The sequence below is a fragment of the Acanthochromis polyacanthus genome, chromosome 18 (assembly GCF_021347895.1).
Source record: "Acanthochromis polyacanthus isolate Apoly-LR-REF ecotype Palm Island chromosome 18, KAUST_Apoly_ChrSc, whole genome shotgun sequence".
Taxonomy (NCBI): domain Eukaryota; kingdom Metazoa; phylum Chordata; class Actinopteri; family Pomacentridae; genus Acanthochromis; species Acanthochromis polyacanthus.
In genome coordinates, this window is record NC_067130.1 from 4,739,344 (window position 1) to 4,754,344 (window position 15,001).

The 15,001-nt window shown below is 41.2% G+C and overlaps 1 protein-coding gene across 2 annotated transcripts in view; it reads left to right on the forward strand.

The window, feature by feature from the left end:
• Positions 1–15,001, forward strand: part of bcr (BCR activator of RhoGEF and GTPase) — a 101,869-nt gene that overhangs the window by 56,705 nt on the left and 30,163 nt on the right. For both annotated transcript variants that reach the window (XM_022215816.2, XM_051938791.1), the window contains exons 3-4: positions 8,941–9,045; positions 10,467–10,652. In XM_022215816.2, the coding sequence (XP_022071508.1) occupies positions 8,941–9,045; positions 10,467–10,652 (291 nt within the window). The remainder of the gene's footprint in view (positions 1–8,940; positions 9,046–10,466; positions 10,653–15,001) is intronic.

The window sequence follows — 15,001 nt, forward strand, 5'->3', positions numbered from 1 at the left end:
GAACAGAAATAATCTCCAATTTTCTGATTGTCCCTGAACTGATCATACGTTTCCTGGAGGAAAATTTACCAAATCTCAGTTTAAAATTAGAATAATTCATCAATGGTGTTTCTCATTCACTGCATTCCATTTATTCATCCATGCAGCCATCCATGGTTGACAACCATGGATGGTTTACAGAGTGATGGAGGTTTTTTTGTGTGTTTGATCAATCTATCCATCCATCCGTCATCCATTAGTTATCCCCATTTGATCCTGTCGTGGGTTGCACTGGATGGAGCCTCTAGTGTTGATCTTTTTGTTCATTACATCGTGTTCTTCCTTTTATAGTTTTGTGCTGCATTGCATTCTGCCATAGAGGAAGAAATATAAACAGAAAATTAAAGATAGACTTATTTTTATTTCTTTAAATTAATCACAATCATCTTGGGCGCTGTTAATCCATGGATGCAGCAACATTGTTTCCTCTAAATAGTCGCGTTACAGTGGCTAATTCACCCCAAGAACCATGCAAGCCTGCCTGATTACAAGCTCCAATTATTCTGCAAAAGTTGAAATTTTTAAATATCCATTTCTGCACTGAGATTGTTGTCCCATTGCAAGACCTTTGACCTGATTGCAGACCATGATTTGGGCTAATCTAGTCTTACAGCAGGCCTGCTCTGTCAAATAGCCATCAATTGAGAAATCACATCTGCTGTTTGAGAGGATTGATGAAGGACGATATCTCCTGCCTCATAACCCCAGAAGCAGCCATCCAGTAAAGAAACCCATCCACCTTAAAGAGTCTGGCTTCTTCTCATCCCGGGTATTAGACAGAATTCCCCATCACCACCCTCCCTTCCTTTGCTCTCTTGTTGTCTGCAGAGAGAAAACCAGTGGTCTATGACATCTGCTCTTCAAAGGTTATCACAGAGAGGATGCATACATGCACACAAACACACAACCCCAGAATCAGCAAAGATAAAACAGAGCACAGATACTATAGCCTCGATCTATTTTAGTCTGTTTTTTTCTGTTTTTCATTTATTATTCGCTCCATGGTTTCTACTGTACGTCATACGGTTCTTTGACAGATTATTGTTTGCACCATAGCCTTTGTATGTACCACATGAACATGTTGTAGCTATAGGTTCAATTAGGATAGAGGGGCATCATGGGAGAATATAATAGGCTAATGCTGCCTCTATCCACTGTGCCCTTGGAGGAAGTAATTGCATCAGTGGCCATGAGGCTGTATCAGTTACTCTGCCTCCTCAGTCTTCGCTCACTAGTGACTGAGCGTCTGTCAGTGTGATTGATGGCTGGAATCTGCCAATAAGTAATGTGTCCCATGACTGCAGCCAGCCTTTGACCTGTGAGCTTTAACTCTCGCTGATTTTAATTCATACACGCAAACCTCCTACGAGTGCATCTTTTCTTTCCTCTCACGGACAAAAGACGCATTTGTTGCAGAAGAGATTGAAGGGGATTTGTTGGGCAAATCTTCATGCTTACAGGCACAATCCCTGAACAAACCCTAATGCTGCTTGACTGAGGCTGGCAGAGGCAGCGTGTGATGGTCAGTTAAATATATTATGCAGCACTGCAACAATTATCTATCAACAAACTCCCCACGCGGCCAGACAGGCTTTCAATAACTGCCATCAAAATGGAGTTACCAGCGTCCTTGTCTTGCCCTTGTACCAGCCCTCCTCAAACATCATCCCAGTCTGCTCTTTAAATTGATGAGTCAGAGCCCAGTCAAGCTCTGATTGGCTCAGTGGGAGATGATGGTTTTATGATGTCACTGTGATGAGTCATCACCATACTGCTGATTTAATTTTTGTCAGTGACTCTTGCTCTCTTATAATCTGGCTCTTTCCAGCACTGGTGGAGGAGGAGAGGGGTTCATTGATCGGAAATCAGATACTAATGTATGATATTCTTCTTCTTATGATATTCTAGTGTGTTAAAATGCACTTGGAAATCATTACAACAAACTTCTGGCCAATTTTTTCTTGCTGAGAATCAAACATTTTAATTTTTTCAGTAACTAATATGGCCACTTTATTTTTTTGATGACAGACTCGGTTCTCCTTAGCGTGGAGGATGCCCCATTTCTGGAGAGATGTTCTGCTTTTCTTCAGAGACAATTGCTTTTTTAGCTGCTCTCTGCCTGAGGGGTTGTATTGGTTTACCTTTATCTTTAAAATACCCCAAAGCTGTTCTGTTCTGATTCAGGTCAGGAACATACTTGACCAAGTCATACTTTTCACTTTGTTCTCCTGTAGAAACTCTTGTGTGATTCTGGCAGTTTGGTTTGGATCGGAGTATTCCTCTTCTGCCAAGATTCTGCTGAGAGTCATCCTCTCACCCAGAAATTTGCAGTATTTTGGTATATGCGCAGGTTTTCATGGTTCCATCTGTAAATGTCATCTCTCCAACACCTTTTACCCTCATGCAGCCTTATATTATCACAATTTTACCTCTGCTTCACTGTTAGGACTGACCAGGTTTACACCAAACATGCTGGAGCCCATCGGAACCAAAAAAAAAAATTCCCTGGTCTCATTTCACCAAATATTATGCTCCCATAATTCACAGTCTCTGCAAACTCTGAAGCACTTGCTTGTCTTTTCAGGGTGCAAAAAGCACACTGCCTAATTCACAACCTTATATTAAGCATACAGGCCAATGTTTCACCACTGCTTTGCCTTTGTCAAAACTGAAAAAGGAAAAGTTAGACCAATATTTTCTACCTAAACCAGGTGTACAACTGTCATTGGAAAATTTAAGATCTATTGTATGATAGATCAAAAGGGGGGAGTTGTCATAATCTTTGTTCCGGCACTACGTCTCCAACATGATGTCAGAAACAAGGAAAAACTGCTAGATACAGGTACAACAAAAATATTAGAGCATAAAGCTGCCTCGAGTGACAAACAAGAGGAAAGATGACATATCATTCAATTCTTTTGTTTTAAAGGGGGAACATTATGTCAGACACAAATCAAGCCTCTTTTAAAGCTGCAGGATACTGATAGAAATGGAGCCTCCCTCCATTTCTTTCACACCAAGTAAAGAAGAATTCTTCTTTATTTTTTCAACTTTTTATGACCTTATTATATAGTTGTCAGTGAAGAGATGACAGGAAGCAAAGGAGAGAGATACCAGAGAAACCGGGGATGATGCAGTTAATGGTTTGTGCCTTAAACCCCAACAAGCCACTAAGGCGTTCCCGGAATTAATCTCAGTATATTAAAACAGCTGCATCCTCAACACTCCTTCTGCCCGCACCTTAAGGTCACAGCCTGATGAGTGAGGTAATTTCTTTTCCTGCTCAGTCAGCACTAAACCCCTAAATGACCACCATCTGGAATTACATCTCCACTGATAGACTGTGTCGTGTCTTTAATGAATCTTCACCGCTCGCTCCTCGCAATCAAAATCACGACGTGAAACCACGCAGACACCGGCTCCGCCAACGTGTCCCGCATCTGACTGAAATGCAGTTTAAATAAGCAGAAGTAATGCTGCATTTTAAAAACTACCCATCCTTCTCCGGCAGCTCGGCATAATTCTGAGACAGCTCCATTTCGTAGCAGACGTGGAGATAGGAAGCAATTACATTAGGCATTTCAGAAAGTGAGGGATGGCAGAACAGGAAGCTAAACAGATTAGAATATGAAAAATGAAAATTGAAAAGGGTTAATAAAGTGTGGAATGGAGCGTGCGTTGCCGTTTACTTCTCTTCTCTCCAACCTGGTTCTAAGCGGTTATATGAGCTGACAGTCTCTTGCACGCTTTGGGGAAGAGAGAGAAATGGGGAATAACGTTATTACCACCGCTGTTGCCCAGTCTCAGCCCCCTGAGCTACAGCTGCTTGTCAAATACACTTTTTTTTTTTTTTGACGATTCTTGTGTCTCTCCCGGGAACATTATTCGTCCCTAAACAAATCAGAAGCAAATCAGAATTCCTAAATCTTGTTAGGTAGGGTTCCTGCTAAGAAGTGCGCAAGTTAAAAGCCTTTAAATGTGGGTTCAAATGTGAAATATTAGCTTTTATTGCACACACTGGTCATGAATACACAGACACACAAACCTACATCTACCCCAAGCAGGGAGAAAGTGTTTTATTCTTACTTTTTTGATTACGGAACATGCACCCAGACAACCCCTTTAGTCTGAGCCCAGAGATGGGCTCATTAGTTGCCACGGCGATGAATAAAAGATGATATGTCTGCAGAAGTGGGTACTTCCTCGGGGAGCCGTCTGGGGTCTGAAACGATGAATAAACACTTTATGTCTCCCGTCTGCTTGTTCAGTGAGATGTGGCTGGATGGTTAAAGTTCCCTCCTTGTGATTTTCTTTGAATGTTTCTTGATGCTTCAAATGGACCCTCATGTTCCTTCACCAGCAGGCTGATTCGGCAAGGGTGAAGTCACACGCTGGTACTTGTCGCTCCACATGGATTTTCATTCATTTTTCATTATTTCACAAATATTCTGGGGGCTCAGTTGCTGCCCCAGGCGTTTCCCTTTTTAAGTCAGTGGAGATGGACAGAAAGCTGCTGCAGTGCAAAACGTTACACCGAAGAAAAATCCTCATTACATAACTTATTTACTACTAATAATTTACCATATTAAGATGCAACGAGAGCTATTTTCCTCTTTGGTTGTGTTAGTGTCTATACATTAGGAGCAATTAGAGCTGTTTCTGCAGAAACCGATATTGTTCTATAGCTCAGATCCCCTGACGGCTCAGTGTGATGCATAATACATAGCTGTCAGAATGATTCCTTTAACCTTCACTAAAAGAAAGATGGAGAGAGGAAGATGAGAACTGATACATTAGAAACATCGACTGCCTAAAACAGGATTTACAGCTAGAAAAAGAGGAGAAAGTGCATCTATTTTGAATATCTTATTGTATTTCAAAATGAGTTCAACACGTCTGTGCCTAGTTTCACCAAGCCATGCTAATGAATAAAGCAGAGCTGCAATGGTTAGTCAATAAATGAATTAGCTGATTGACAGAAAAGTCATTTTGTTAATCAATTGATGTGTTCAAGCAAAAAGCTTCTCATTTTGTGAGGATTTGCCTTGTTTCAAATATAGATAGGACATTGTGGGAGCAGTTTTTCACAATTTTAGACATTTTATAGAGCAAATAATTGAGAAAATAATAATCAGATTAGTCAGTAATGGAAGTAATAGAGTAATTTTCACTTTCCTGTACACAGTGACACTATGTCATTGACGAAGAAGCTGAAATAGTAGCACAAAGGGCAAAATTGTAGTCACAAATGTCTTGCTCTTGTCTAAATTCAACCTGGTCGGCAATGCACAGAGCAGAGTGTAATTAAAATTATTGCTATGTTTAGTAATATTTGTTGTCCGTTCAGTCGAGTTACTGAAGTTAAATCTAAAGTTCTGGTGTTGAGAATGCCCTTTTTGTTTGTTCTAACTGACTAGTCAGTAGAATTGTAGACAATCCAAAGTGTGTTTAGCCCAGCAGCAACCGTGCTGGTTAATGGACTCCTGTGTAATGGAGTCCATAATAATCCTGGAGCCTTTTCATAATCATCCGGGCTATAACAATTCCAGCAGATCTGTGCTAGCATCTGCTTATGCAGTGGCCATGGAAACAGGTTTCAGACCCATTTACCCCTACGTTTGAATGAATGCATGTACACCCACGGACATCCAGGTCCTCAAAGTGCATGTGTGCATGTAAATGCAGCTCACAGGTGTGCTATTTTAGTGTGCACATTTATACAAGCATGTCGCTGACAATATGGTGCACGGTTTTAGGAGGGCAGGAGGTTTGACAGATGCAGACACATGCAGGTAAACTCAAAATGAAGCAATAAAATCAATCATTTGGCCTCATTGTTAAGTTAAAGTGTAAAATATTATCTGAACTGATACTTTAGAAATAAACTAAGGTTAAGGGACAAAAGGAAAAAACAGCAAGATGTCGATGTGCTTTTGTTTCAGACATGTTGTCCGTCTCACATGATCAGCTTTGACCTTTCTTGAGGTCTTTTCACACTTTGAAACTATATGATCTCTGTACAGACAAGCCGTGTATGGCAGCATTAGTATGTACTGTCAGAAAGATTTCCACACAGAATGAAGGGCAGGAGGTTCAACACATGACAACACATGCAGATAAACTCAAAAAATAGCAATAAAATCAATCATTTGGCATCATTAAGTTAAATTGTAAAACATTAGCTGAGCTTATCCTTTAAAAACAAATGAAAGGTCAAAGAAGAAAGCAAAACGCAGCAAGATGTGCTTTAGTTTGGGATGTTTTGTCCATCTCACAGGATCCGTTTTGACCTTTCTTTAGCCCTCTTACACTCTGGAGCCATATGATCTCTGTACAGACACACTGTATATGGCAGCATTAGTATGTACTGTCAGAAAAATGTCCACACACAATGCAAACACACCTGACATGGCAGTTTCCTGTAGTATAGTTTGTGTCCTTTTCATCATGCCAGATGCCTCCTTTTCTGCCCTCTTTCTGCTGTTCTCTCTCTCCTAATTACTCAGAATACCCTTTGTTTTTTTTGCCTTCTCCATCTCTTCTTCTGCTCTCCTTTCTCTGTCATCCTCTGTCATTCTTCCTCCCTGTTTTCTGTCCATCCTCCTCCTCACAGCCTGAGGGTCTTAATGCCTCCTTTCCCAACCTGGGCTGGTGTGTGTCCGTGCTTGACACTTACACACATTCTCTCACACATGCACATATTTATACCCCAACCTTTTTTTTTTCCCTACCATGGGAGACCCTGCCTGTTTGAATTATTTCAGAGTTCGTGGTTAAACAAGACAGCCCGAGGAATGTCTCTGTCTCTCTGCTTTCTTTCATGTCTGTGCTCCTCAGCGAGCTTTGACTGTGGCTGAAGGGAACGAGGAGGCAACCAGGGAGGATTTCTAGAAGTTTCATTTGTTGCTGTTTAATCTTGTAGACTCTGGCGTGAACAAACAGCATTCCTGCAAGAGTTTCACATGCTAAGAGTAAAACTTGGAACCGTTCGATTTGAAACGCGCAGACAAGTCTCATTAGAAATCCTTTTGCTCAGAAAGAATCAAACGAATTTAAGTTTGAAAATAAGCCAAGAGATGTGAGGTAATAACACGCAGGATTGGAATAATCACTGTTGCGGCTTGAAATGCCTGAATTTGCAGCAGCTTTTCTAAAAATACTGCAATGTAAGTTGCGATATTTAAGTGTATTTGTTGCAATGGAATTGCGGCAGTGTTACGGCCACCAGGTGTGCCGTCTGGTTCTGGGTGGTTTTCTGTTGGGCCTGTTGGTGGGGAGGTTGCATGTGTGGGTTCAGCTGTGGCTGTTGAGTCTCTCCATCACTCCAGCTGCCAGTCATTCCAGTCAACGAGTCAGGAGTTGATGACCTGCACTGCAGCCCTGTTCTCCCCGCCTTCTGACATCCCTGATTGGGCCACCCTCCAGCTCCTCTCCCATCTTCAACCAATCGGAACAGCCATCACTACACCTGCAGGCTATATACCCGCAGCCATGCTGTTAGTTGGTACGGCTGGTATTTGTGACCAGTCCGCCCTGGTGCCTTTCAGTGTGTGATCTTTTGTTCGTATTTTGATGAGTTTTTGGTCTGTAGGTACGTGTGGTTGGGTTGGTGGGTACCACAGACCACTTCGGTCTGTAGACAGTTGTGGTAAGTGCTGCAGACACCGTGGGCTTAGTGAAGAAGCCAATCGATGTTTAGAGTCTTTGTGAACTGTGTGAGGCATCAGTTTTGTTTTGTTTTTTGCACAATTGTATTAGTTTTTGTTATTGGTGGTGGATGTTGCTGATGTATTTAAGTTTGGCTAAGGAGTTTAGTTGCTTTGTTTTGAGCTTAGATAAGTTTGAAAAACTCTGTTAGCCTTTGTTTTGTTATATTCTGTTCGTTGATTTAGCAACACTCACCAGTCGTGTGTTTTTTTAATGTCACTTTTGTGTTCCATTTGCCACTAAGCAATAAATCCCTTCACCTAAACCAATTACGTTCTGGTTATTTTTGTTACATCCAACCACCCATTAGAGGTTTACAGGCAGTCAGTGACAATTGTTTGAAAAGTTGCATTTTTTTCAACTTTTCGAACATGTTTCAAATTTTTATTTTACAGTATTTATTCCTAAACTAATTATTTAACATGTTCCAACCCATTTGCACAAGCTGGTGCACCACAGTGGGCAATTAGCAGCCAGATACTGGTTTAACATGAAGTGGTTGTTAGATTTAAGGTAGAAAATACTATTGAATGAATCATATTTGAACATATCTATTAGTGGCTTACAGAGTTAATTTCACATCCTGGCGTACATGTATTCACACACAGACAATCATGACTTGTCACGTCAATTAATTAATCTAACTTACCTTCATGTCTGTGGTCCTCTCCTCTCAGCCGTTCTGATATGTTTCGCTGTAGAAAAGTGTTTGTCATTCGATGATTTTCATTTATATTCCACCACAATATTGCATGGGATGCAAAGCAGTTTACCGCCACTTCGTGAAGAACATCAGGGAATTGTTTTTCATGGTCGTCTGCAGTAATTTTGTTGGTAAATGAGAAACATTCAGAAAATCTTTATTTTCCCAATTTGACGTCACCACCTCCTCATCTACTCCGATTAGGTTTTAATATAAAAACAGTTAATATCTAGAATCAGACATGTCTGCATCTTCAAACCATAAATAAGGAAGTGAATACGGGGACTGCTATGATTGGTGGAACTCAGGGGAGGTTGGCCAGAATTGTGGAAAAGTTGCTGTGATAGGATAAAATTGCAGAATTCATTTTGGTTGAATTTGTGTTAATTGTTGTGATCACAGCATTCAAATTCCTGGAGGGATTGACTAATTAGTGTGTATAATAAAATGTTGAAGCATTTTATTCTAATTGTAAAATGTGTATTTTACAGACTGAATGCGACCTGGAAAAAGGTTTGGAGATGAGGAAGTGGGTCCTGTCTGGGATCTTGGCCACCGAGGAAACTTACCTCAGTCACCTGGAGGCGCTGCTGCTGGTGAGAACACACACAAATTACACACCGTGCACACACATTATCCAGCGTTACGATGTGTTTAATTTACCAATTTATTAGGCAGGTGAGCTTTAATGAGACGTTTCAGCACCAGTAGATTACATCTGGAAAAATGAGACTAGAACATGATTTGCTGTAAAGTTAAGCAAACTCATAAACACACAGAAACACACTGGCTTTTCCCAGGTTATACGAGCCCAGTGTGAACAGTCTTTAAAAAAATGAATTTCACTAAAGCAATAGCTAGCGTTTATCCAGCCATATTAGCCTAGAATTTCTGAGCTTGATTTTTACTCTCTGCTTTCCCTTATTTGAGCATATTTGAGCTCTTTGTTTTGCTTTCATAGCATTCATCAACATTATTTCCAGTAAAAGTACACAGCTACAAAAATCAGACGAACCCCAAAGCACTGTCTTTTTGATATTTATATTTATAATAAATACTGAAAACTGACATCGTTTTGACAGACAGTTGTGTCAAAATGATGCCATGTTTTTTTTTTTTTTTTGTAGTCATCTTATCTCCAAGCGCATCACAAATAAGTTGTTCAATGGCAGCTTCTGTTTTCACAGTTTCTCATTGCAGCAGATCATGGTGGCTTTTTTTTTTAAGATAACATGGCCTTCAAATAGGTTAAACATGGCTGCCATGATAATAAAGAGGTTTCAATTGTGAAAAAACTTGGAGTTATTTGGATTTTTCCTGAATTTTGGGTCTACATGTATGTCATCCACAAATCACCTCAGATGTATTCATTTTGAGTCAAGGAAGCACCCCTACTTTAAAAAAAATGAATTAGGAATTGTCTAGTTCTAGAAAACAATGATACACTGACAAGCTGTCATTTAAATATGTAGTTATGTGAAGATGCTAAAAGTAGAGGAAAGTTATAAAAACAGCAAACTCGCTCAAGAATTTTTATCGAAGCGTGACCTAACATTATAAGTTATCCCAGACCAAGTAAGACTACAGCAGTAAAATCTGACAGAGTACTTAAATGAACAAAGTGTGGCTCAGTGGTGTGTTTTACTGCTCATGAATCTTGAGTTTCTTTTGTCAAGAAGAAAAAGAAGCAGCTTGGTAGAAAATTCCAGAGAACCGAACGAATGAGAGACAGATGTAACCTGGTAAAAGGCAGTCATTGTGTACTTGAACATTGTAGTTACCTTCTGCATATAAAGCAGCCACATGTCCGAGAGTTCACTGGATGTGAGTCACTTCAGCTAACATTCCTGTTTATGCAGCTATTGCTTTGTTCCCACTAATATGAATCAGAGTTCTCGCTTTACAGACACAGACAGATAATATTATAACTGTAACAGAACCTTTTTATTGAGTTCACAAACAAAGACACACTGGAAGAGCTCTAACACAATCCATCTGCCCTGTTTGCTCCTCTCAGCCCATGAAGCCTCTGAAGGCGGCCGCCACGACGTCACAGCCGGTGCTCACCGTGGCCCAGATAGAAACCATCTTCTTCAAAGTGCCTGAGCTCTACGAGATCCACAAGGAGTTCTACGACGGACTTCTGCCTCGCGTCCAGCAATGGAGCCACCACCAGAGAGTCGGGGACCTCTTCCAGAAACTGGTGAGGCTGCCGTGTTTTTACCTTTTGTGCAAAAGAAAGAGATGACTCAAAGGTTTTGGGTGTTTTGGGGTGGTAGTGTGTACTGTTTGTGCATGTGTATGTACCCTTGACAGCATGAAAGCACCCCGGGGTGTAACTGCCTGACATTACCCCTAATCAAAGTGACAACATGGGGCACCCGAAAACATTGACAGTATTGGAAATGACGTTGAGGGTTCAGCTACATTTCTGACCTGTGGACACAGAGCCAGAGCCGGAGTGACATTATTCATACTAATGCTGTTTCTTCAATCGGGAGGCTTTCAGGAGCAGAATTTGTGGGCTAAATTTGATAAAACAATAAAAAAAACAAAGGGGAGATTTGATTTGTGTAGCGATGCGTTTCTTTTATTATTTTAAATTTGGACAAATTGAATCAGAATCATCCCTTTTCTGTCCATTTCCGCCTAAACAGATGCTCGCCTCTCTTTCTGTCCTACAGTAGTTTCTGCCAAAGACATCGAGGCCAAATGTACACTGGGCCTATTTAATCATTTTCACAATGGGTCAATTAACCCACAATGGATCATTTGTTAATTCTCTCCGAAATACTGCTCCTCTCCCACTGGTGTCTCCCTCACTATCTCTCTCTCTCCTCCTCAGACTCACTTATGCTCAAACACACACACTCACACACACACACACACACACACACACACACACACACACACACACACACACACACACACACACAGAAAGAGGTGCAGGCGTGTTTCACAATGCTGCCTTTTTGCTTCAGGCAGCTGAGGCCATCACAGAACTGTGTGCTTTGTCTCAAAGAAGCTGCTATAAATAGGAGCCTCTCTTTCTCTCTCTCACACACACTCTCCTATTAACTTATCTCAGGATTCTCACCCTTGAGGCTTGCCTAAGAAATTAGGTACTAATTTGTATCTTTTGCTGTCAGAAGCACATGCGGAAATTCTATTTTTATCAGATGTTAGTAATTATCAAATTGTTTTACAGTCCCCCCCCCCCCCCCCCGTCTGTATTTGATTCCTTCCTCTTGGCCACATTAAGGCTTCCATCCAACAAAACTTGCCCACAGTCGGCCCTGTAAAAGATGCGATGACATCATTGGCAGTAAAGAAATATGGTGCGAACACGATGATTGTCGACTGAACGGGGAGAGAGTAACGCTGCACGGCTAGTCTGGTGTGACATTGTAAAAAGAAACAATAGCACCCGGTGGAATGATGACTTCTCCATCAGTCGGATCTGTAAATTTGCGGGGCAAGGTTGAGTAGAGGTGAAATCTGATGCACCAAAATGAATACGTTTTTGTAATTACTGTAGATAGACGGTAAATGTGAGGAAAGGAAGCAGGTGAATGACCAGCTGGGATTTAAACAACAGACTCACTGCTGATGCTACTTGGCTGTCAATTTGCCCCAGAAATGCATCTTTCAATTTTCTTCCCTCAAATGAACTCAGATTAGAAGATGGAGCAGCTATTTGCATATACAGGTGCTAGTTTTTTGTGTGTTTACCCATTTTCTTTGTCTGGCTCAGCCATTACGTCATCAGTGCAGATGTGTTTTATTTTTTTCACTCTATATTTACACTTTTTCTATCTGTCTTTGTCACTCCCCCCCTGACTATTACACACACTGCTGCATCCACACACATGTTCATAGAGGTTCGACCCTGCTCCATCCCTCTCTCCTGACAGTCGGTCGTAAAAGTCAGAAATAGAAGACGCTGAGCCGACAAAAATGGTTGGAAAAAAAAAACGGCGGTGAAAATGCTGAATGACAGCCGTTCCGTTAGGAGGATGGGAGATTAGATGGGAGTCGAGGAGGTGATGCAGACAAGGACTCGGAGGGGGAGGAGGAGCCGAGAGAGGATAGGAGTCAACTAGGCGGGTAGATTTAGGCTGCTGCAGACCGTGATAGAGCTGTCTTAGCATGACTCTGAAATCTGCTAGGGGAGCTTAGGAATCATAAAACATCAGGACAGGGACGGCGGAGAAACGGAGAGAAAAGAGGAAGAGGCAAAGCATCAGTGACAGGTTATGAGCATGAGTGTCGGGGAGAAGTGTTTGAAGGCTGAAAATAGGGCAAAATCGCACTTGGTGTTTCTGCCGCTTCTTAACACACTTCATACAGAGCGGCAAAGTGAAGGCTTTGGAGCACGAAGACAGACGAGCAGACTGATAGGGTGCCTTTGAGCATTGTTCTTCAAAGAGAGGATCAAAAAAAGCCTGATGGGACATTAATTGACCTTGATTCCCAGTATTTCACCTCAAAATTCCACATTGTCTGGTTTGTGACAGTTCACAAATCACCCTCAGCTGTACTTTGTATTTAAGGCTACTTAACACATGTTATGTTATCTTGTTAAACTAAGATGAACATGTTAGACATTATACATACTAAATAGGGTTCAACCAATATGGGGTGGGGTTTTTTTTAGGGCTGATGCTGGTTAGTGGTGCTCAAGAAAGACCAATAGCCGATATTTGGACCCATATACATTTAGTGGAATGATTTAGCAGTAATCTGTCATTCATAAAAAGGCTTCTATAAATCAGTGATTAAATTGTTGATCAATTTTCAAGTAATTGCTTAGTCTCTGGAAGATTTGCACGTTTCTGAAATATAAAACTGATGTCGTCAAACATGTTTCAAGTAAAAAGATCAATAAAATATCAACTAGAGTTCAACCGATATGTTTTTTTTTTGGGCCGATGTTGATTATTGGTAATCAAGACAGACCATTAACTGATATTTGGACCTGATCAACATTTAGTGTGATGTTTTAACTGCGTGTGACAGTAGAGAACCTGTCATTCATAACTAGGCTTCTTCATTAATAAGGGTGACTATAACTGCACATGTCAAATAGAAACAGGAGGGATTAAATTTGGACGACTGTTTATGTGGGATCCACTGAGATTGATCATTTTGTCTGGTGCAATTACCTCTGCTGTTTCTCTGTTTTCTTAATCTTTCACTGTTCTATTACTTTTATTGACCAATGAGGCCTATATCATAAAGCCTTAATAATTATTGTTTTCCAGACTGTTGCTAACTTAGCTGCTAGCTGTCAGTAGAGATGCTAATTTCCAAGTTTGTGGCAACAAATTGTGTTCCACATTCAGTTTTTTGCAGTTTCTGCTTGAGAAATTTCTTAGACAGAGAGGAGGCTGCATCAATAATTGGCCAATAAAAACACCGATACTGATAATCAGAAAAATGACACAGATATCGGCTGTTCTACTAAACATCAGTGTGATTTCATTGGCATTGGGAGAATGTTCACATGCTGGTGTTGAGCTCAAATTACCACATCGCAGCCCTCGCAGCTTCTATCATTTAGTTATAAATGAAACTAAATCTGTGTAACTCCTCCTGCTCACATCATTAAATCACCGTAGACTAAACTGTGCTTCTTCTTTGTTGAGTCGGTTAGAACGCCTCACAAACCAAATCTAAATCCAGCCTTGTCCTATAGTGTCCCGAAACTCTGTCGTGAGGCTGTTTTCTTAATGTTGTTTTCCGCTGTGGATTACACACACACACGGGACAAATCCTGAAGTGAGAAATCCGAACACCTAAGCAGTTTCTTTCATCACCCAAAGCCTTTTTTTTCCCTGCTCTGATACTGTAGCTGCAGTCGGTAAGCCTCCGTGCCGCCGTGTGTGGCTCTGTGGATGTGGCTGCCAGACATTCGGGCTCTCTGTTCTCGCCACAGTCGAACTGTCACGCTCTGAATGGCCTCTGCTGTGGTACAGATTGTGTGGCCCAGGGCAGGACACAGGATTGCAGGATTATGAAAACTGCTTTCTCCTCCTTACCTCCTTCTTCTTCTCGCTCCTTTCTGGTGTGCAAATGTGTGTAAAGCAGCATTTAGGAACGGTTCTGCTGCCTGGAGTCCGTCAACACGTCAGTTGAGGACAGTTATTTGCCAACAAAGGAGGCGCTTATTTCGGTCCTGTGTTTGTTTTCTCGGTGGCACATTACACGCAGACTGAGTTGTAGCACACACAAAGAGAGATCTGTCACACACTGTAATGGCCGGTGAAATAGGCGCTAACAATGTTTTAAAAAACTTGTGACCATGCATTCCTCCCAGAATCGGTTTTCAAACAACCAGCGACAGCAGAGATCACGGGGGTCACGTTAGGCAGGTCAGGGTCACATCTAAAAATAGGACATGAGAGGAAGAATGAGCTCATTTAGAGACAAGAATAGTTAGTTGCTGCTAGAAGTCCTTTATTTGTAGATGTTGAGGGTTGAAAATCTGGTTAGAAAATGTTACACATGTGGCAAAAAATTATAATAGACAATACAAAAAAAGCAGCACAA